The sequence below is a fragment of the Aquarana catesbeiana genome, linkage group LG13 (genome assembly GCF_042186555.1).
Source record: "Aquarana catesbeiana isolate 2022-GZ linkage group LG13, ASM4218655v1, whole genome shotgun sequence".
Lineage (NCBI taxonomy): Eukaryota > Metazoa > Chordata > Amphibia > Anura > Ranidae > Aquarana > Aquarana catesbeiana.
In genome coordinates, this window is record NC_133336.1 from 223,291,431 (window position 1) to 223,314,091 (window position 22,661).

General features: G+C 49.5%; 2 protein-coding genes across 2 annotated transcripts in view; one reads left to right on the forward strand and one right to left on the reverse strand.

Annotated features, from left to right (window-relative positions):
* Window positions 1–1,632: 1,632 nt before the first annotated feature.
* Window positions 1,633–20,934, reverse strand: LG13H1orf43 (linkage group 13 C1orf43 homolog). The gene is made up of 7 exons (XM_073609225.1): window positions 20,781–20,934; window positions 9,792–9,893; window positions 9,588–9,696; window positions 8,962–9,015; window positions 8,155–8,321; window positions 2,733–2,791; window positions 1,633–2,618 (listed from the first exon to the last, which is right to left on the reverse strand). Exons 1-7 carry the CDS (start codon window positions 20,868–20,870, stop codon window positions 2,420–2,422), a joined length of 780 nt encoding a protein of 259 aa, XP_073465326.1. The 5' UTR covers window positions 20,871–20,934; the 3' UTR covers window positions 1,633–2,419.
* Window position 20,935: 1 nt separating this feature from the next.
* UBAP2L (ubiquitin associated protein 2 like) overlaps window positions 20,936–22,661 on the forward strand; it is a gene marked incomplete in the record, with an annotated part of 55,269 nt that continues 53,543 nt past the window's right edge. The window contains 1 exon segment of the mRNA XM_073609226.1: window positions 20,936–21,071.

The window sequence follows — 22,661 nt, forward strand, 5'->3', positions numbered from 1 at the left end:
GTGTCTCGAGGCTGGACACCTAACACACCAATCTAAACAATATAATGGTGCGTGTCCATCGATACAAGTCCTTATATAAAAAGTCCTATAGCGCAATATCCTGACACCCTCAGCGGTGATTATTCCTAATATAGGTGACAGTCTTGCTCCCACATCACCTCCGTGCTCTTTAGCCTCTCACCTCAGGTATGTATTAAATCAGCATAGCCTATGGTTCCTTGGACGGTGTACTGGCGTGTAGTCACCTCTTGGGGGTCCTCCTATAGTTGTTTCCGATGATCGGCTCTCACATATGTTGTGTCTCTGTTTTCTCCCAGGGGATCCCCCTGACGAAGTCACGTGACGATGATGTAACGCGTAGGGCATGAGTGAAGGCATACTGGAAGTGACGCGTTTGTGGAACGAGCTCGGATACGCCGTTACTCGGCTTTTTAATGTGAGCGCACTGTATGATGTTATGATTGTAATAAATTCATTATAAGTTACTACACTAGAAGAGCGCTCTTCTTCCTTTTTTATATACCCCTTTGAGAGGACATTAGAGGGAAACCCCTGGGAGAAAACAGAGACACAACATATGTGAGAGCAGATCATCGGAAACAACTATAGAGGCGCCCCAAGAGGTGACTACACGCCACTACACCGTCCAAGGATCGTAGTTTCGGGAAGTTGGCTCTTTTGAAATTCAGTGTCTTTGTATTCCCCTCATGTTTCCTATTTGTGTGATTTATACAGAAGCCAATTGACCTGTGATCGCTGTTACCAAAATGTCCCCGTATTTCCACATCCGTGATCAGGTCTGTATTGTTGGTAATCAGTAGATCCAGTAACGCTTTATTTCTAGTTGGTGCGTCTACCATCTGACCCATGAAATTGTCCTGCAAGACATTTAGGAACTGGCGAGCCTTAAATGAATGCGCGGTTCCCTCCGCCAAGTCTATGTCTGGATAATTAAAATCCCCCATTATGATAACACTTCCCATCCTTGCTGCTAATCCAAATTGTGATAGGAGGTCCAGCTCCCCCCCTTTCTTAACCCTCCTCCTCTTTTTCTCTCTTCCCCCTCCTCTTAGCTCTCCCCCTCTCCTCTCTCTCCCCCTCCTCCTAGCTCTCCCCCTTTCTCTCTCCCCCTCTCTCTCCCTACTCCTCCTCTCTCTCTTCCTCTCTCTCCCCCCCTTTTTTTCCACATTATACACATTCTTCTTTAAAAACGCATATAAACGCAAAGGCGCATAAACACGGGTTACTGCGTTTACAAGCATTTGGTGTTTGAAATGCCGGAAAACTACCATCCTGAATGCGATTTTTCTGCTTTCAAAAAAAAAAAAAAAAACGTCAGTAAACTCAACTCCCTATAAACTCCTATAAATGTCTGAGTGTACAAATACAGATAACATAAAGGAGAGATCAGGGGGGTGTATATTATATCTTATATATAGAGAGCGGTGATGTCACTCCTCTATAATATATCTTATATCTGGAGAGCGGTGATGTCACTCCTGTATAATATATCTTATATCTGGAGAGCAGTGATGTCACTCCTGTATAATATATCTTATATCTGGAGGGCGGTGATGTCACTCCTGTATAATATATATGACCGGTGATACAAATAATCAGACGGAGTCGGAGTTACATTTTTCTCATGTTTAATACTGTACAAGAAACATAGAAAAGATCCCCCCTCCCCCCGGATGTAGGAAAGTGCGGAGTTCCTATATACAGAGGAGTATACAGAGGGGGGACAGCCTCTTCCTGAACTCTGGACTGAATTATACAATATATACATATAAATACAAAATATAAAACCTGAGCCGCTAGCTGAAACCTCGGCCAGAATAATTGCTATATCAGGAGGGGGCGGGATCGACTCTCATTGGCTGCCGGGACCGTCTGAAGTCCTAAATAAAGCCGATAAGATTCCCACGCTTCTATAAAATATTTAAAGGAGAACTCCACCCAAAACCAAAATCTCTGCATGACAGCCGGAAAGATCGATCAACCATATGATGGTTTCCAGTAACAAAGTCTCCGATTTGGACTTCCCAGTTGGACCCAACTGGTACAATGGTGGTCCCCCCCCTTTTATGGTCTCCCCTAATAATTTGGGTTTCCAGCTAGTTGGGGGGGATAGGAAATCTATAATTAATGGTGGATGGTATGAATGGCGGGGGATGAGGAGAAACATTAATAGGAAATAGAAGTCCGACGACGATTGCAGCCGAGGGGCTCCGCCCACAACGGACGTCCTACGTCTTGGTGGAGTCGTCCTTTTATTGGTCTCCCTTCTTCAGAGGAAGTCCTTGTAAAGTTGTCGCCGATTTCTGCCACTTGTTGGCTCCTGCGCTAGCGTCGCGACTCCCCCTAAGTGAACTCAAAACGACGGGAGAGAAGAATCCAGCCAATCAGATGGCGGAGATCACAAGGTGCTCTCCAGGGTGTTATAATTGTCCTTGAAGCTCTTCAGCTCCAGGAAGTGTTTGGCCCGTTTGCTCTTCTGGCTGGACGGCAGGTAGGTGACCTGGATGGTGGGCGAGGCGGAAGGTTCCGGCGAGGCGGTCAGGTCTTTGGCGGCCGATTGGCGCTGCCTCTGGCTTCCCAGCTCTCTGGATTTCACCCTGAGGGGGGGGGGGGGAGGGAAAGAGAGAACGTCAAAGTAACTGAACTGCCGCGGCAGCTGGAAAAGACAGAGACACACGGACACTTGTGATTGGACGGATGGAACCACTTACAAGGCGGATAACTCGCTCAGAGCCTCCATGAACTTCTCGTGTTCTGCTTTTCCGTAAACCTGAAAACATAGCATAAAAAAGAGTTTTATTTTATATCAGATCATTATAGAAAAACCGCCCCTTTCGTTAATTGTATTTCAGTTCTTTAAATCACGGAGGATCAGCAACACCAAATCTAAAAAAAAAAAAAAAAAAAAATAATAGATGTGGTGACCGCATTCGTTCTCCTTTTTCAGGCTTTTTTTTCCTTTATTTTACAACCAGGTGATCCTGCCAGTAACACTTCCTGTCCCAGGGTGACAACGCTTCCTGAATGCACTCTGAAGGAGCCATGTTGTCACCTCAGACAGGATCACAGGTATATTTCTTGCTCCCATTGAACAGACAAGTAAGGCTTCATTCACACATCAGTATAGCGCCTTTGAATGTTTTTCCGGCGTTTTTTTTTTTTTGTGCATTTTTAAGCAGCGTTTTTGAGCTTTGGCTTTTTTTTTTTTTTTTTTTTTAGCTTTTATTGATTTTTATTAATATTTATTATTATTCTTTTAGGATGAGGGGTTAGGCGTTAAAGTTAGGATTAGGGGTTGGAGTTAGGAGTTAATATTTTCTTTATTGTCTTATTATTATTTATGTATTTTTTTGTTAAGGTTAGGAGTTAATGTTTTATTCATGGTCTTATTTATTTTAATTTTTTTTGTTGGGGTTAGGGTGTTAATACTACTAAATGAATAAATAAAATGTAAAAATACACAAATATAAATAATAATACAATACTATGTAATAATAAAAAAAAAATAATAATATTCCTAAAATAAAATACTACACTACAAAATAAATAATGAATTTTATTATTATTTTTTTTTTTAAAGTTAGGGGGTTATTATAACATAATTAAATGTATTTTATTTATGATGAGTTTTAGTTATTTGTGTATTTATTTTACATTTATTCATATTATTTTTTTGTAACTTTTTTTCATTTAAGCGTAAAAATCACGCAAAACGAGAAAGCGCACAAAATTGCCTTTCCATTCAGTGCCACGGGGATAAAAATGCATCAAAAACAAAGCAAATCTGCCCAATTTCAGCAGCAATAAAGCTCCAGAAGTTTTTGGATCTTCAGGAGTTTGGGTTCAGGTGTTTTCGAGTGGAGATGTGAGCCGTCTCCATAGAGAATCATTGATTTGTTTTCTCCTCCAGCGTTTGAGCTTCATGCTACGAAACGCGTAGGTGTGAATGGGGCCTCATAGCGGCGGAGATGTAAAAATTCGCTGGATTTAACCAATGAGTGTCCACACAAAAAAAATAGGATTTTGTATGACAGCTTACCTGTAAAATCCTTTTCCTGGAGTACATCACAGAACACAAAGCTACAGTAGTTACTGTATTGGGATGTCCCAGAGCAACGCTATCTGAGGGGAGGGGACACCAAAAAAAGTAGGGTGCAATCAGACTTGAGGACCTTATACTGTTGCCTGCAGCACACTGCGCCCAAAGGTGATATCCTCATGCCTTCTTACAATCACCTGATAGAATCTGGTAAATGTATGGACTGAAGACCAAGTTGCGGCCTTGCAGATTTGAGCCATGGAGGCTTTGTGATGCACAGCCCAAGAAGCCCTAACAGCCCTGGTGGAATGCGCTTTGATTTGAAAAGGTGGAACTTTCCTCTTCAAACCATAAGCTTGAATAATTACTTGCCAAATCCATTTAGAAATAGTAGATTTCGATGCTGCCTGTCCTCTTTTAGGACCTTCAGGCAACACAAACAAAACATCTGTTTCCCAAAACTGAGCAGTCGCCTTCAAATAGATTTTGACTGCTCTCACTACATTCAAAGAATGTGGTGACTTTTCTTCCATAGAACAGGGTTCTGGAAAAAAAATGAAGTTAGAACAATATCCTGGTTTAGATGAAAACCTGAAACCACCTTTGGCAGAAAGCTAGGATGAGGACAAAATACTACTCTATCCTTGTGAATGATTAAATATGGCTCTTTACAAGAGCCGCCAACTCTGATACCCTTCTTGCAGAAGATATGGCTACCAGAAAAACTAGCTTCCTTGTCAAAAGGACCAAGGGAATATGTTGTATCGGCTCAAAAGGCTGTTTATGTAATGCCAACAGAACTAAATTCACATCCCAAGGGTTCAGGGGAGCTCTAACCAGTGGATTAAGCCGCGTTACCTCCTGCATAAAGCTACGGGCCAGAGAATGCGAAGCAAGCGGATGTTGAAGGCCAAGAATTGGTCCTTGATAGTACTCAAGGCTAGCTTCATCTCTAACCCTATTTTCAAGAATTCTACCCATGACATACTTTCTGGGATGCCAACCCCTGGATCCACACCAGGAAACATAAGCCTTCCAGACTATAATAAAAGGCTCTGGAAGCTGGCTTCCTAGCATTAATCAAGGTAGATATCACTGAGCCTGAAAGCCCACGACTCTTCAGAATGTGGGTTTCAATAGCCAAACCGTTAAATTTAGCATTTCTAAGGTAGGATGGAACACTGGTCCCTGCGATAGCAGGTCTGGACGTGGTGGTAGGGGCCACCATCTTTACTATTTCTGCATACCAAGATCTTCTGGGCCACAAGAACTACCGACTTCCTTTCCTGCTTGATCCTGCAAAGAATTAATGGAAGCAGTAGAATAGGAGGGAATGCATAAATCACTGTGTCACGTACCTGGTAGGAGCCTGAAATGACGAGGTCAGCCTCTCTTGTATCTCCAATCCAAGTCCCACTGGAGATGGAACAGATGGTGGCAAGGATCAGGAGGAACACGAGTGCCTGTGAATGCTGCGTGCAGAACTTGCTGGAAGTGTTGCAGACTGGGACATGCAAGCAGGGTTTCTGGTGAAGAGCTGGAACCAGCACAGCTGAGAGGATGGACGGCCAGCACAGGTACTCGGAAACAGCGTGGAGCCAAACAGGAGACAGGAGCGAGGTCATCAGGTAAGCCGGGTTCAGTAACGGGCAGGCAGCGAGGTACCAAGGTATAAACAGGAGCAAGGTCAAACAGGAAGCCAGGATCATGAACCAGTAATCAGAGTCCAGAAACAGGGTCAGGAAGGCCAGGGTTTCAGCAACAGGAAGTCAAACAGGGTTTCAGAATCTCAGGACACAGCTGAAGATCAAGCAGCACCTGTCAGAAATCAGAGCAACCCTTAAATAGGCTGTCAGGTGCCAATTGTGGTCAGATGTGTGTTCCTGCGCAAGGAAATCTGCCGATGCCCGTGAATGCGCGCATGCGCACATGTGCGTGCCGGGCGCATCCTGACAGTTCTCTTACACAGTGAGAACTGATCCCATGGGGGTCACCGACGCATCTGTTCCGTATGCGAGCAGATCCCTTGTTCTTGACACAAAGTTGTCAACTTTGTTGTTGAACCTGGATGCAAACAGATCTATGTCCGGGATCCCCCATCTTTGGCATATAGCCACGAAGATGTCGGAGTGAAGGGACCATTCCCCCGGGAACAACTGCTGGCGACTTTAGTCCGCCAGCCAGTTCTCTACCCCTGGAATGAAGATTGCCGAAATGCACGGCACATGCTTTTCTGCCCAGATTAGGATCTGGTTCACCTCTCCCTGGGCTGCCTGACTTCTGGTGCCCCCCTGGTGATTGATAGAAACCACTGCTGTGGCATTGTCAGATTGAATCCTGACAGGAGAATTCCGCAACCTGAATGTCCAGGCCTTTAGGGCTAGGTACGCTGGCCAAATCTCTAGATTGTTGATGGGCAAGGTCCTTTTGGTTCCGGACCATTTCCCTTGGACAGACGCCTCTTCCAGGGCTGCTCCCCAACCTGAAAGGCTGGCATCTGTTGTTACCACCTTCCAGGTAACTGGTAAGAAGGATTTCCCCTTTGGCAGATTCTTGGATACCTTCCACCAACAGAGGCTCTGGGGCACTTTTGGCGACAAACGCATTGGAAAATCTAGTGCTTGGACCCTCTTGTTCCAGGCAGACAGGATACTGTTTTGCAGCAGTCTCGAATGAAACTGAGCATAGGGAACTGCTTCAAAATGAAGCCACCATCTTCCCCAACAACCTCATACAAAAGCGAATAGAAGGACCCTTCTTTGCCCTGACCACCTGAACCAGCTCCTTTATGGCGCTGATTTTCGCATGGGATAAAAACACCCTCTTCTGGGCTGTATCTATAACCAGACCCAAGTACTCTAATCTTCTTACTGGATTTAAAGAAGAGTTCTCTAGGTTGAGGACCCAACCTAGGTATTCCAGGTAGTTGACTGTGGTGACCATGCTTTGGTCCAAGCAGGTTACCGACTGGTCTATCAAAGAGCAGGACGTCTAGGTATGATATGATCGTTAGACCCTGGGCCCTTAATCTGGCCAGAGGAAGGGCCAGAAGTTTTGTAAACACCTGAGGTGCAGTAGCTAAACCGAAAGGCAAGGCTACAAACTGAAAATGAAGTTTTTCTACTTCGAAACGCAGAGATTTCTAGTGAACTGGGAAAATAGGTACATGCAGGTATGCATCCTTGATGTCGATTGATGCCAGAAGTTCTCCTCCTTGTAGGATGGAGACTACTGATCGGATTGATTCCATGCGAAAAGAGCGAATTTTCAGGAGCCGGTTTAGATCTTTAAGATCTAGAATGGGTCTGACATTTCCATTTGGTTTTAGCACCGTGAAAAGGTTTGAATAAAACCCCAACCCCTACTCTTCCATGGGGACCACCATGATCACTTTTTGCGACAAAAGTCGGTCTAATGCTAGAGAGACTTCTTTTTCTCTGGATCTTTGGGGACATCTGACCTGAGGAAATTCTCGGAACTCTAGTTTGTAACCTAGAGTTATTGTGGAGACCACCCATCTGTCTTTAAATTCTTCCTGCCAGACCCTTGAGAACTGCAGAAGTCTTGCGGGTTTCCTCCCCCAGGACTTCTTTTGTCCCTGGGGTTGACCCTGAGGTTTACCTCTTGAACCCGATGGTGGAGGCCGATGCCCCTGGCGAAAGAGCCTTTTTAAATGAGGGACTTTTACTCTTTTTCTTAACTGGCAAAAGGGTACTTTTCCCGCTTGATATCTTTTGGATATATTTGTCCAAATCATCCCCAAACAGCTTTTCACTGCAGAAAGGAAAACCAGCCAGGAGCTTTTTGCATGACACTTCAGCTGACCAAATTTTCAACCATAAGATTCTACGTATATGTACCAACCCAAGCGTAAGGCGAGAGGTTTGAAGAACAGAATCTTTGATTACATCAATTGCAAAACTGAGGAACTCCCGGTAAGGGGAGGGGGTTATATGGGGAATTGAGCTTCCTGTCTAGGGTGTACCAGTGTCCATCACCTGAGTGCCCTATAACCCATACAGTAATTACTGTGGCTCTGTGTCCCGTGATGTATGGTAAAGAAAGCCCCGGAATACATAAGTGGGCATTCTCACCCCGGTGCCGTAGCGCGCCGAGTCATATCCATCCAGTAAGGTGTCCAATAGCGGCTTGCGAACGGACTTGTAGGGGGAGGTGCCGTTCCTCATCTCCAACAGGAACGCCCGGAAATTTCTTCCTACCAGACATTTGGGGTGCTTCGCGTTCTCCTGGAGGGGAATATCTGATGAGGGAAACAAAAATGTTACTGGAATTCCTTCACCCCTCAGATCACCCCAATTCCTTCACCATCACCCCTCAGATCACCCCAATTCCTTCACCTGCACCCCTCAGATCACCCCAATACCTGCACCCCTCAGATCATCCCAATTCCTGCACCCTTCAGATCACCCCAATACCTGCACCCCTCAGATCACCCCAATACCTGCACCCCTCAGATCACCCCAATACCTGCACCCCTCAGATCACCCCAATTCCTTCACCCCTCAGATCACCCCAATTCCTTCACCCCTCAGATCACCCCAATTCCTTCACCCCTCAGATCACCCCAATTCCTTCACCCCTCAGATCACAACAATTCCTTCACCCCTCAGATCACCCCAATTCCTTACATTTTCACCCCTCAGATCTCACCATTTCTTTCCCCCCTCAGATCACCCCAATTACTTCACCCCTCAATCCAATTCCTGCCCTCCATAGACGCCCCGGGGCCCGCCCTCCATAGACGCCCGGGCTGGGGGCAGCAGAAAACACGGGACACCCATTTGCCGAGTACACTGCAGCCGGCATCGGGGGGGGGGGGGTCATATTCCCACCCAGGAGATCCTCTGACCATCTACTGGCCAGCTTGGAGCGGAGCTCACCTGAATGTTTTACAGCATCCAAAGTCTTCATTCTGTACAGATAGTTGAACCCGCCTGGAAGAGAAAATCCGACATCAGAGGTCACCTCACTGTCATACCTAAAGAGGACCTGTCATCATATATAGGAGGTCATGGAGGAGCCTCCATAATGTGTCTAACCCTCCCAGATATTACCTTCACAGGACACCCCGGACAATGTCTTCATCTTTTCCATAGGACGGCGCCATCTTTGTTCAGATATCACCCAGTGCACCCATCTACTTCCTGAGCTACCGACTCAAATCATAGAAATGCTGGTGCCTGGGTAGTTCTGTGACTTGCTACAAAGTTACAATGTACAGTCTGATCACTGGGGGAGGGGAGACTGAGGAAATGACTCCTCCTCCTTCTACAAAGTTACCATGTACAGTCTGATCACCGGGGGGAGGGGAGACTGAGGAAATGACGACTCCTTCTACAAAGTTACAATGTACAGTCTGATCAATGGGGGAGGGGAGACTGAGGAAATGACTCCTCCTCCTTCTACAAAGTCACAATGTAAAGTCTGATCACTGGGGGTGGGGGGCAGAGTAGCTCTATGGTAATGTACAGTATGAGTAGTATAGAGCACGGCGTCGTTTTCTCACCCGGTGTATCCAGCTGGAGCAGGCGCTCGTCTCCCTCCTCCAGAAGTTGCGGTTCGAATTTTATGTCCTGCACTTTGGAGAGTCGATTATCAATCTCCTCCTTCAGATCCTGGACCAGAGAAAGACGAGTGACTGCGAGATACGGATAAAAAGTGACAGCCCAACCCCCCAACCCCCCCCCCCCCCGATATCCGGCCCGTGTACCTTGGGGGCGTTGTGTCCCACCGGAACGTGCGGTCCTCTCCGGGATTTCATTGCAAATCGCATGATCTGCCGCTTCACAAAGATGAATAGAAGGACAAAGACCTGCGGGGAGAGAAGAACAAACGTCACCGTCCGTCTCCGCCCCCAACATACCTGTGTGTGTTTATTATCACCTGAAATGTTGTTCACTGTTATACATGCTAATAAAGTTGTACTTTTTTACAATTACCGTTTGTAGTCCGTTTAAAATCCCAATTTGGAGGGACTTGCTTTTTACTGAGAGAAGAAAAATCTCCCGTCTGATCAACGTTTATAAACAATGTTACTTTGTATCTCTCTATCCCCCCCCCCGTCTGATCAATGTTTATAAACAATGTTACTTTGTATCTCTCTCGGATAATAGTCCTCTTGCCTATACATATATATAACAGTTTCTTCTTAAAACTATCCCTTCAAATCAGAAAACCAGGGGGGCCCCTAGTTCTAACATCTATGGGGCCCCTTCGACAAAGCACAACAAAAGCCCATGTGAGCCAACAAATCACAACCCCCCCCCCTCCCCCCAATAACAAGGCTCCCCTTTAACTGAGGGAAGGGGGGCTGTGGCTCTCAGCCAGGGATACCTAAAATCAGCACCCCCCAATCATACTGAACTCTGGAGGGCCCTGTGGTCCCAACACTGTAAATGAAATCCCCCACGTTCCAGGGGCCCCTCCAACAAAGCATACCACCCCACCAGTCGCCCCTCATACAGTTCTTCAGGGGCCCCTGTAAACATAATGGTGTAAACCTCAATGGGGGAGGGTGGGGTGATTCTAATGATCCAGGGGCCCCCTCAAACCCAGCACAGCAGGAGCCCAACCAATCACAATCATTACAGAAGCTCCCAATCAACCCCACAATACCAAGGATACCCTTTACCTTTGGAAAGGTGGGGAGAGCCGAGCCTAAAAATCCCAAGGGCCCGTCAACAGCTAGAGGGGCCCCTAATTACCACATAGCTCTCTGGAGTTCCTCACAAACCTCCCGGGTAGCTCTAACAATTCCAGAAGTCATTTTGGTTAGTAGAAGGGCCCCTGTGGCCCCCAATATCTCAATGATTTCCTAGTTACACCACACTGGGGGCCCCTGATATCCCACTAATTTCCGAGCTACAATACATAGGGATCCTTGTGGCCCCTGATATCTCAATGATTTCCCAGCTACACTACATAAGGATCCCTGTGGCCCCTGATATATCAACGATTTCCCAGTTACACTACACTTGGGCCCCCGATATTTCAATGATTTCCCAGTTACGCCACAGTGGGGGTCCCTATGGCCCTCAATATCTTCCTAATCCCCCAACTACACTACACTGGGACCTCCCGACAGCTCAATGATTTCCCAGTTACACTACACTGGGGCCCCTGTGGCCCCAATATATCAATGAATTCCCAGCAACACTACACTGGGGGGGGGCCCTATATTTCAATGATTTCCCGGTTACACTACACTGGGGCCCCTGATATCTTAATGATTTCCTAGCTACACTACACTGGGGCCCCTGTGGTCCCAATAGCTCAATGAATTCCCAGCTACACTACAGTGGGGCCCCTATCGCCCCCATTATCTTCCTAATCTCCCAACTACACAACACTGGGGTCGCCCGACAGCTCAATGATTTCCCAGTTACATTACAGTGGGACCCCCCATATCCTAATGATTTCTCAGCTACACTACACTGGGGGGCCCTATATTTCAGTGATTTCCCAGTTACACTACACTGGGGCCCCTGTGGCCACAATATCTCAATAAATTCCCAGCTACATTACACTGTGGGGGCCCCTGTGGCCCCAGATATCCTAATGATTTCTCAGCTACACTACACTGGGGGCCCCTATATTTCAGTGATTTCCCAGTTACACTACACTGTGGCCCCTAAAATTTCAATGATTTCCCAGTACACTATACTGGGGCCCCAATATCTCAATGTATTCCCAGTTACATTACACGGGGGGCCCCTGTGGCCCCCGATATACTAAGGACTATATTTCAATGATTTCAGTTACACTACACTGGGGCCCCTGTGGCCCCAATATCTCAAATTCCCACACTACACTGGGGCCCCATGTGGCCCCAGATATCCTAATGATTTCCCAGTTACACTACACCGGGGGCCCCTAAAACGTCAATGGCTCCCAGATACACTACACTGGGGGCCCCTAATGATTTCCCAGTTACACTACACTGGGGCCCCAATATCTCAATGAATTCCCAGTTGCATTACACGGGGGGGGGGGGGGGGGGGGCCTGTGGCCCCCGATATCCTAAGGATTTCTCAGCTACACTACACTGAGGGCCCTATATTTCAATGATTTCCTAGCTACACTACACGGCCCCCTGTGGCCCCAACATCTCAATGAATTCCCAGTTACACTACACTGGGGGCCCCCCATATCCTAAGGATTTATCAGCTACACTACACTGGGGCCCCAATATCTTTTTTTATTTTTCCAAAGAAAGTAACATTCAACAGCCAAAGTATGCAATTATAATCAATAACACAGTCAAATAGCACAGAAAGGATCACATAATCCGAGTTATAGAACAACAAGTCCAGCACTGCACGATATGGAGGGTGATGAAAAGCCATTACGGTTGTGAGGATAACGGTCAGTTGCGTAAAGCTGGGGAGCTCGACAAGCGACTACAGGGAAGACCCAGAACATAAATACACAAATGCAAAAACAGAATAATAAAATAAAAACAAGTAAAGTAACAGATTAGAACCTTTTCAGCATAATGGGAGATATTGCATCCCTATGGACCCGCCTAGCCCAGAAATGGGACAAGATAAAGAGCGAGATGTAGGCAAGGCAACTATACACCATATCTGAAGAACAAAACCCATCACCGAGTCAGGGAGACGGAGGAGGGAAAGCTGCCAGAAAGGGAGAAAGGTTTGGGGGATTAGGCGTTCCCCAAAAGCGTGAAAGAAACGTGATAAAAAAAAAAAAGAGGAGAGAAAGGAGGAATGCAAGGAGGACCTCTCGCCCAGGGAGTGGGACTAAATCTAGGAGGTCAGTTCGATTGTGCCACCTCCCGAAGGTAGGCGTCAGTCTACACAAAATGGTTCCAAGGTCTCCAGGTCTCACGAAAGGTTCCATGGTCTCCAGGTCTCAAAATGGTTCCAAGGTCTCCAGGTCTCACGAAAAGTCTCCTCCTGGTTACGCAAGGTAGCAGCGAGGTCCTCCATGTCTCTCAATTCGTTCACTTTAGAGAACCACAGATATTTTGGACATATGATTTTTTTTTTAAAGCCTGTGGTGTGTGGACACATGCAGACTCCAACCGGTGCAAAAAAAAAAAAAAAGTGCACACCAAAAAAGTGAAACGCAAAACATGCACAGGGTGTACACATGGTCCTCCTCCGAAGAGAAGGGACCCTTTACCTGATCCCCGGGGGGGGGGGGGGTTGAACCAGGCGGACCCAGTTCTCTGGGAGGTCTGCCGAAACAGACCACCCCAAGTACTAGGTGGGGCTCTCCCCCCCTCCTCCCGAAGGGAGACCCCATGAGAGAGGGTGAACCAAGCCAGAAGGCCATGTCTACCCCCCTCCCAAGACTTTCAGGGCAGGCTCAGAGGAGCTACACCCTACTCAAACGTGAAACAAAAAGGTCAGTTCGATTGTGCCACCTCCCGAAGGTAGTGTACACAAAATGGTTCCAAGGTCTCTAGGACTCATGAAAAGTCTCCTCCTGGTTATGTAAGGTAGCGGTGAGGTCCTCCATGCCTCTCAAATCATTCACTTTAGAGAACCACAGAGATTTTGACAAGGAGGGGGCTCTCTGATTTCCAACAGAGGGGGATGCATGCCTTGGCCACATTCAGCAGCTGGATTGTAAGGGAAGCCTTATATTTACTGAACGGCAGACAAGCCGCAGGGCTTCCTTCCAGATCAACATTTGTCAGGTGTTTGACCGTGCAGATCACCTCACAAGTTTAGGACAATTCCAGAAAATATGGAGCATTGGTCCCTTGGCGTCGCCGCACCACCAGCATACACTAGGAACTTGAGGGAAGAAACAGTGCAAAGTGGTAGGCACTCTGTATCATCTGATCAAAATCTTGTAACATGTCTCTTAAACCCTGGTAGCTATAGAGGACTTTTGGGCAAAATGAAGGATCTTTTCCTTCTGAGAGTCAGTGAACTGGGTGCCCAAGTCTGACTCCCATTTGGATAGGAAAAGTGGGACGAACCCTTCCGTCGGTCGAGTCAAAGAGGTATAGATTGTCGAAAGACTATGGCAGACCGGCTCCCCCCCGACAACAACTGTATTCCAGTTCCGTGAGCTGGCGAGATGCTCCCGAAGTCCGTAGACACCCACACAGAAAGCTGCGTAGTTGGATACCACTCCAGGAATCCAACGGAGGGTCCGCAGCAGACACCCCAACAGTGGAGGGGGGGGGGGGAGAGTCAGCCGTCGGGGCCCACAAAGTAGGGCCGGGTTGCCAAGTACTGGTACCATAGGGAAGGGAAGAAGTGACACAGGAGTGTTAAAAAGGCATCCCTGGCCACCAGAAGTGTGCTGCCCAGCGTAGGATTGGTCAATGAGAGGCAATGTGATCCACGGCCAACTCTTGGCCGTGTCATTGGAGTCCTCAACTTCCATGGCCACCCCAATGTTTCGCCTCTGCAGGACAGCGCCAATCCACCAGCCTGGCCTGCTCTGTAGTAGGCTTTCACATCTGGGAAGCCCACCCCTCCCCTACACTGGGGCCCCGATATCTTGATGAATTCCCAGCTACACTACGCTGGGGGCCCCTATATACCTCAATGAGTTCCTCGTTTATCTTCTCTGGGGCCCCCTATATTTAAACGGTTTCCCAGTTACACTACACTGGGGCCCCAATATCTTGATGAATTCCAAGCTACACTACACTGGGTCCCCTATATCTCAATGATCTCCCTGTTACACTACACTGGGGCCCCTATATCTCAATGAGTTCCTTGTTTATCTTCTCTGGGGCCCCTATAGCTAAATGATTTCCCCGTTACACTACACGGGGGGCCATGATATCTTAATGAATTCCCAGCTACACTACACTGGGGCGCCCCAGTGGCCCCAATATCTCAATGATTTCTTTATTTACCTTCTCTGGGGCTCCTGTGGGCCCCCATATCTCAATGGATTCCCAGCTATACTACACTGGGACCCCCATATCTCAATGATCTCCCCGTTACACTACACTGGAGGGCCCCTATCTTGATGAATTCCAAGCTACACTACACTGGGGCTCCTATGTCTCAACGATATCCTTGTTTCTCCTTCCCTGGGGTCCCCTATATTTCAAAGATTTCCCAGTTACACTACACTGGGGCCCTTATATCTCAATGATCTCCCAATTACACTACACTGGGGCCCCTGATATCTCAATGATTTCCCAGTTACACTACACTGGGGACCCCTGTGACCCCAATATCTCAACAATTTCATTGTTTGTCTTCTCTGGGGCTCCTGTGGCCCCCCATATCTCAATGAATTCCCAGCTACACTACACTGGGGGCCCCTATATCTCAATGAGTTCCTTGTTTATCTTCTCTGGGGCCCCCTAAATTTCAATGGTTTCCCAGTTACACTACACTGGGGGCCCTGAAATCTTTTTTTTTTTTTTTTTTTAATCAGAAAAACTTATTTTGTCTTGCACAATACATAATATAAAACATACAGAGTACAGGTATGTGCCCAAGAAAAAGGAACAGGAGACATATAAAACCTGCAGGTCTCTGGGACATGCCCCCCCCCCCCCACATAAGTCACACTCCCGTATCACCTCTCTCACCCTTCTGCTTCTCCTAACTTCTGGAGATATTTCCCCAAATCCGGGACCGTCATCATTTACCTTCGGCCAACATACCCGGCACCCCCTATCCTCTGATAGCAGCCGCAATCCACACAATCTCATTTCTATTCCTCTTCAGCCTAGAACCAGCCTCCCCTTCTCCTGTGCCCTTTGGAATGCCGCTCTGTTTGTAACAAACCCACCAACATCCATGACCTATTTATCACAAACTCCCTGAACCTACTTGCAATTACGGAGACCTGGATTCAAGAATCTGATCTTGCTTCTCCTGCTGCCCTCTCCCATTGTGGCCTCCTGTGGACTCGCTCTCCCAGGCCTAGTGGATGGAAAGGAGGTGGTGTTGGAATCCTCCTATCCCCTCAAAGCACTTTTCAGGTTCTTCATCCACCCCCCCCCCCGTCCCTCTCCTACATTTTAAGCTCACTCTATTTTCTCCAGTTTCATTGAGAGTTGCTGTGATCTATCGGCCCCCTGGACTTCTCTGCCTGGCTACCCTACTTTCTCTCTTCTGAAATTCCAACAATCATTCTTGGTGAGGTGACTTCAACATCCCTGTTAATCTTAACACTCCAGCTACTTCTAAGCTGCTGAGCCTAACCTCCTCTTTTGACCTAAAACATTGGACAAGCGCTTCTACTCACTCTGTTGGCAACTGCCATATACTCCTACCTATGCACTCCGTGCAACCTCTCCAACATTCCTTTTCCTCTCTCTGATCACCATCTTATTAGTTTCACTCTCTCCTTGTCTGGCTCCTCCTTGCCTACCAACTACCAAACTATTACCCGTAGAAACCTTTGCCACATCAACCCTGCTCTGCCCTGCTACAGATTGTCCCTATGACAAAATCTCATCCTTGTCCTGCCCCAACTTGGCCACTTCCATCTACAACAGTTCACTGTCATCCACCCTGGATATCTTGGCCCCCCTCACTACACACAGAATCAGGCCCCGACCGCAACAACCCTGGCAGACAGACAATACCAGAAGCCTCAAAAACGTAGCCACGCTCTTGAGCTTCTGTGGCGTAAAACGAAGTCACAGCAAGATTTCAGCCAATATAAATCTGCCCTCCAAAAATACCATTCCTGCCTTCACACTACCAAATAGACCTACTTTATCATGCTCATTAACACCCTCTCACACAGTCCCATCAACTCTTTTCTACCTTTTACCACTCTACTTCGTCCTCCATTACCTCCACCCACTAACTTACTCACTGCCCAGGAGATTGCTAATCACTTCAAAAAAAAGATTGAGACAATTTGTCTCGAGATCTCCGCTCTACAGATATCTCCCTTACTTTACACTCCTTGTCCTCCTGCACAATCAATACTTCCCTCTTTTAACCCAGTTACTGTAGAGGAAGTCACTAAACTTTTTTCTAAACTTCTTCTCCTTGAATGTTTAGTCTACAGCCGACTGAGCGACCACCTCATTGAGAATAACCTTCTTGATCCCCTTCAGTCTGGATTTCGTCCAAAGCACCCCACAGAAACTGCTCTCCTAAAACTCACAAACGACTTGCTAACAGCCAAAACCACCGGTCATTATTCCGTACTCTTACTCTTGGACCTTTCCGCTGCCTTTGATACAGTTGACCACCCCCTCCTCAAAAAAAACTCAATTTGCTTGGTCTCCATGGCTGCACTCTCCGTTGGTTAGAATCTTACCTCTCTCAATGCACCTTCAGTGTCACTTACAACTCCATTTCCTCCTCTCCAACTCCAAACTTGGGTTCACCCCCAAGGTTCTGTCCTTGGACCCCTACTATTCTCAATCTACACGTCCTCCCTGGGTCAGCTGATAGCCTCCCATGGCTTCCGCTACCATTTATATGCTGATGACACCCAAATCTATCTCTCTACCCCTCAGCTCACCCCATCAGTCTCCTCACACATCACTGATTTGCTAACAGACCTATCAGCCTGGATGTCACACCCCTTCCTCAAACTGAATCTAAAACCGAGCTCATAATAGTTCCTCCCCCACGTGCCCCTTCCCCTGACTTCTCTGTCAAGATCAATGGCACATCTATCAGTCCGTCCCCACATGCCAGGGAGCTAGGGGTAACCCTAGGCTCTGATCTGTCCTTTCAGGCCCACATCATTCTGCCTCAGCCTCCGCAACATCTCCAGAAGAAGCCCCTTTTTAACCAATGACACCACCAAGCTTTTAATTCACTCCCTGGTCATCTCTCGCCTCGACTACAGCAACTTCCTCCTCATCGGATTACCTTTACATAGACTATCCCCCCTTCAGTCCATAATGAATGTCGCTGCAAGACTCATCCACCTTACCAAACATTCAGTGTCTCCTCCACCCCTCTCTGCCAATCCCTCCACTGGCTTCCACTCACCCAACGAATAAAATTCAAAGTACTAACAATAATTTACAAAGCCGTCCACAACTCGGCCCCCCAGCTACATCACTAACCCAGTCCCAAAATACCAACCAAGCCGCTCTCTTCGGTCCTCCCAAGACCTCCTGCTCTCTAGCTCCCTCGTCACCTCCTCACATATCCACCTCCAGGATTTCTCCAGAGCTTCTCCCATCCTTTGGAACTTCCTACCCCCAATCTGTCCGACTGTCTCCTAATCTATCCATCTTTAGACGATCCCTGTAAACCCTTCTCTATAAAGAAGCCTATGCTGCTTCTAACTATAATACACTGATTCACTTTATCCATCAGCTCATCCCCCACAGCTATTACCTTTTGTATCAATTGATCCCCCTCCTAGATTGTAAGCTCTAGTGATCAGGGCCCTCTGATTCCTCTTGTACCAAAGTGTAATGTAATGGTAATGTCTGCCTTCATTTTGTTAAGTGCTGCGCAAACTGTTGGTGCTATATAAATCCTGTATAATAATAATATCTTAATGAATTCCCAGCTACACCACACTGGGGTTCCCTGTGACCCCAATATCTCAATGATTTTTTTGCTTATCTTCTCTGGGGCTCCTGTGCCCCCCCCCCCATATCTCAGTGAATTCCCAGCTACACTACACTGGAACCCCTGTGGCCCTGATATCTCAAGGATATCCCCGTTACACTACTGTGGCCCCCATATCTGAATGATTTCTGTGTTTATCTTCTCTGGGGCCCCCCATATCTCAATGATCTCCCTGTTACACTACACTGGGGTCCCCCGATATCTCAATGACTTCCCTGCTCCAGCAAGCTCATTGACTCCTCCAATCTCTATACAGCCCTCGGGGGGCCCACTGTGGCCCTCCAATCTCTATACAGCCCTCGGGGGGCCCACGGTGGCCCTCCAATCTCTATACAGCCCTCGGGGGGCCCACGGTGGCCCTCCAATCTCTATACAGCCCTCGGGGGGCCCACGGTGGCCCTCCAATCTCTATACAGCCCTCGGGGGGCCCACGGTGGCCCTCCAATCTCTATACAGCCCTCGGGGGGCCCACGGTGGCCCTCCAATCTCTATACAGCCCTCGGGGGGCCCACGGTGGCCCTCCAATCTCTATACAGCCCTCGGGGGGCCCACGGTGGCCCTCCAATCTCTATACAGCCCTCGGGGGGCCCACTGTGGCCCTCCAATCTCTATACAGCCCTCGGGGGGCCCACTGTGGCCCTCCAATCTCTATACAGCCCTCGGGGGGCCCACTGTGGCCCTCCAATCTCTATACAGCCCTCGGGGGGCCCACTGTGGCCCTCCAATCTCTATACAGCCCTCGGGGGGGCCCACTGTGGCCCTCCAATCTCTATACAGACCTCGGGGGGCCACTGTGGCCCTCCTATCTCTATACAGCCCTCGGGGGGCCCACTGTGGCCCTCCAATCTCTATGCAGCACTCGGGGGGCCCACTGTGGCCCTCCAATCTCTATACAGCCCTCTGGGGGCCCACTGTGGCCCTCCAATCTCTATACAGCCCTCGGGGGGCCCATTGTGGCCCTTCAATCTCTATACAGCCCTCGGGGGGGCCCACTGTGGCCCTCCAATCTCTATACAGACCTCGGGGGGCCACTCTGGCCCTCCAATCTCTATACAGCCCTCGGGGGGCCCACTCTGGCCCTCCAATCTCTATACAGCACTCGGGGGGCCCACTCTGGCCCTCCAATCTCTATACAGCACTCGGGGGGCCCACTCTGGCCCTCCAATCTCTATACAGCACTCGGGGGGCCCACTCTGGCCCTCCAATCTCTATACAGCACTCGGGGGGCCCACTCTGGCCCTCCAATCTCTATACAGCACTCGGGGGGCCCACTCTGGCCCTCCAATCTCTATACAGCACTCGGGGGGCCCACTCTGGCCCTCCAATCTCTATACAGCCCTCTGGGGCCCCACTCTGGCCCTCCAATCTCTATACAGCCCTCTGGGGCCCCACTCTGGCCCTCCAGTCTCTATACAGCCCTCAGGAGCCCCACTGTGGCCCTCCAATCTCTATACAGCCCTCAGGAGCCCCACTCTGGCCCTCCAATCTCTATACAGCCCTCAGAGACCCCACTATGGCCATCCAATCTCTATACAGCCCTCAGGAGCCCCACTGTGGCCCTCCAATCTCTATACAGCCCTCAGAGACCCCACTCTGGCCCTCCAATCTCTATATAGCCCTCAGGAGCCCCAATGTGGCCCTCCAATCTCTATACAGCCCTCAGGGACCCCACTGTGGCCCTCCAATCTCTATACAGCCCTCAGGAGCCCCACTCTGGCCCTCCAATCTCTATACAGCCCTCAGGAGCCCCACTCTGGCCCTCCAATCTCTATACAGCCCTCAGGAGCCCCACTCTGGCCCTCCAATCTCTATACAGCCCTCAGGAGCCCCACTCTGGCCCTCCAATCTCTATACAGCCCTCAGGAGCCCCAATGTGGCCCTCCAACCTCTATACAGCCCTCCGGAGCCCCACTCTGGCCCTCCAGTCTCTATACAGCCCTCAGGAGCCCCAATGTGGCCCTCCAATCTCTATACAGCCCTCCGGAGCCCCACTCTGGCCCTCCAGTCTCTATACAGCCCTCAGGAGCCCCAATGTGGCCCTCCAATCTCTATACAGCACTCAGGGGCCCCACTGTAGCCCTGGCAACCCCCAAAAGTTTCCTCCCCCCAGTTGTAGGAGCCCCATGACAGCTAGAGCTTGGTTGTTATAAAGTTCATTAGGGACCCCTGTGGCCCTCGTGTCTCCTCACCAGGCTGCCATAGGCCATCACCAGGACCACATTCACCCCGGACAGCCAGTTACTGGTGCTGCGCGCCATCTTCCCCCCTCCTTTCTCCATCTTCCAATCACATGACCGTCCTCTCTCAAAGGACACGCCCACTCCAGCCAACCAGAGCGAGGCGTGGAGCGCAGCGCCGCCCCTCTCCGTATCCCCCCTCCGGTGGAACGCAGAGCACGCCCTGACGTCAGGGCCTAAGCGTACGTGAGAGGGGGCGGGGCGGAAGGGAGGTCACGTGGTGAGAGAGCGGAGGAGCCGCAGGTAAGGACGGAGCTCGGCCGGCTTGTCCGGTGATGGGAAGCGGGGGGACCCGGGGTGGAGGAGGGAACGATGGGAGCGGGCGGAGGGCACGGGGGCTCGGACAGGAGGCGGCGGGGAGCGGGCTCGGACTTCCCGGGGCGGCCTCGGCCTCTTCCGCACTGCGGCCTAGTGGGGGCCAAGAAGCCTCGGGCTCGCCTGGGAAGTCATGCCGGGCACCTCGCACCGTCCCTGGGGGGGTGAGCGGTCAGGAATGATCGGTGGGCTGGAATCGTTTTCTGAGGGGGATGGGATGCTGTGTGTGTACCGGGGAGGAGGGGATCCATGTGGGGGGGAGGAGGGGATAATCAACCGGGGAGGGAAACTTTATATATCCCCGGAGAGCTCCGAGCTATACAATCCGGGAGACCCCATTCAGTCCTTCCTACCCGGGGAGTCCATATATAAATCCTGGGGGGAGGGAGATCATCTCTATATTATCCCAGAGGGGGGAGGGGGGGCACCTTATATAATCCGGGGGACGGTGCTATAACCCCCGGGAAAGGGGGGGGCCCTATATAACCCATATAGGACACCCTATATAAACTCAAAGGCAGGGGCACCCTATGTAACCCTTGGAAAAAGGGGGGAGCACCCTATTATAACCCGCGGGAAAGGGGGGCACCCTATATAATCTCGAAGGCCGGGGGCACCCTATATAGCTCCTGGGAAAGGGTGGCACCCTATATAACCCCAGACTGGGGGGGCACCCTATATAATCTCGAAGGCAGGGGGGCACCCTATATAGCTCCTGGGAAAAGGGGGGTGCCCCCCTTGTATAACCCCTGAAGGTAGGAGGAGGGCAAACTATATAATTCCCGGGAAAAGGGGGCACCCTATATAACCCATATAGGACACCCTATAAAACCTCAAAGGCGGGGGGCACCCTATATAGCCCTTGGAAAAAGGGGGAGCACCCTATATAACTCGCGGGAAAGGGGGCACCCTATATAATCTCGAAGGTGGGGGGCACCCTATGTAACCCCTGGGGGAAGGGGGGGCACCCTATATAACCCCTGGGAAAAGGGGGGCATATAACCCCAGAAGGTTTTGAGGGGGACCCTATATAACCCCAGGGAAAGAGGGTGCACCCTATTTAACCCGGTCAAAAGGGGGGGCAATTGTATATAACCTCGAAGGTGGGGGGAACCCTATATTACCCCCTGGGGAAAGGGGGTGCCCACCCTATATAACGCCCGGAAGGCAGGAGGTGGGGCATCCTATATAACCCTCGGAAGGTAGGAGAGGGGGGACTCTAGAACCATGAGAAAGAGGGGACACCCTATATGACCACGTGGGAAAGGGGGTGCGTACCCCATATAATGCTAGAGAGGGGGGAACTCTTCATAACCCCCCCGGGAAAGGTGGAAGACGCCTTATATTACCCCCAGAAGGCAGGGAGGGCTGCGGACTCTATATAACCCCAGGAAAGAGGGGGTACTCCCTATATAACAGAAGGCGGGGGGGTGCTTTATAAACCCCAGTAAAGGGGATGCGCCCCATATATTATCCTGCCAGATGGGGGGAGACTCTTTATAACCCCCAGTAAAGGGG

What these genes read in the sequence shown, in the direction of transcription:
- LG13H1orf43 (XM_073609225.1), bottom strand. Translation starts at nt 20,870, where the DNA reads ATGGAGAAAGGAGGGGGGAAGATGGCGCGCAGCACCAGTAACTGGCTG. An exon ending in TGGGACACAACGCCCCCAAG is followed by an intron (nt 9,697 to 9,791) that starts GTACACGGGCCG and finishes TCTCTGGTCCAG; the next exon opens with GATCTGAAGGAGGAGATTGA. An exon ending in GGATGCTGTAAAACATTCAG is followed by an intron (nt 8,322 to 8,961) that starts GTGAGCTCCGCT and finishes TTCCCTCATCAG; the next exon opens with ATATTCCCCTCCAGGAGAAC.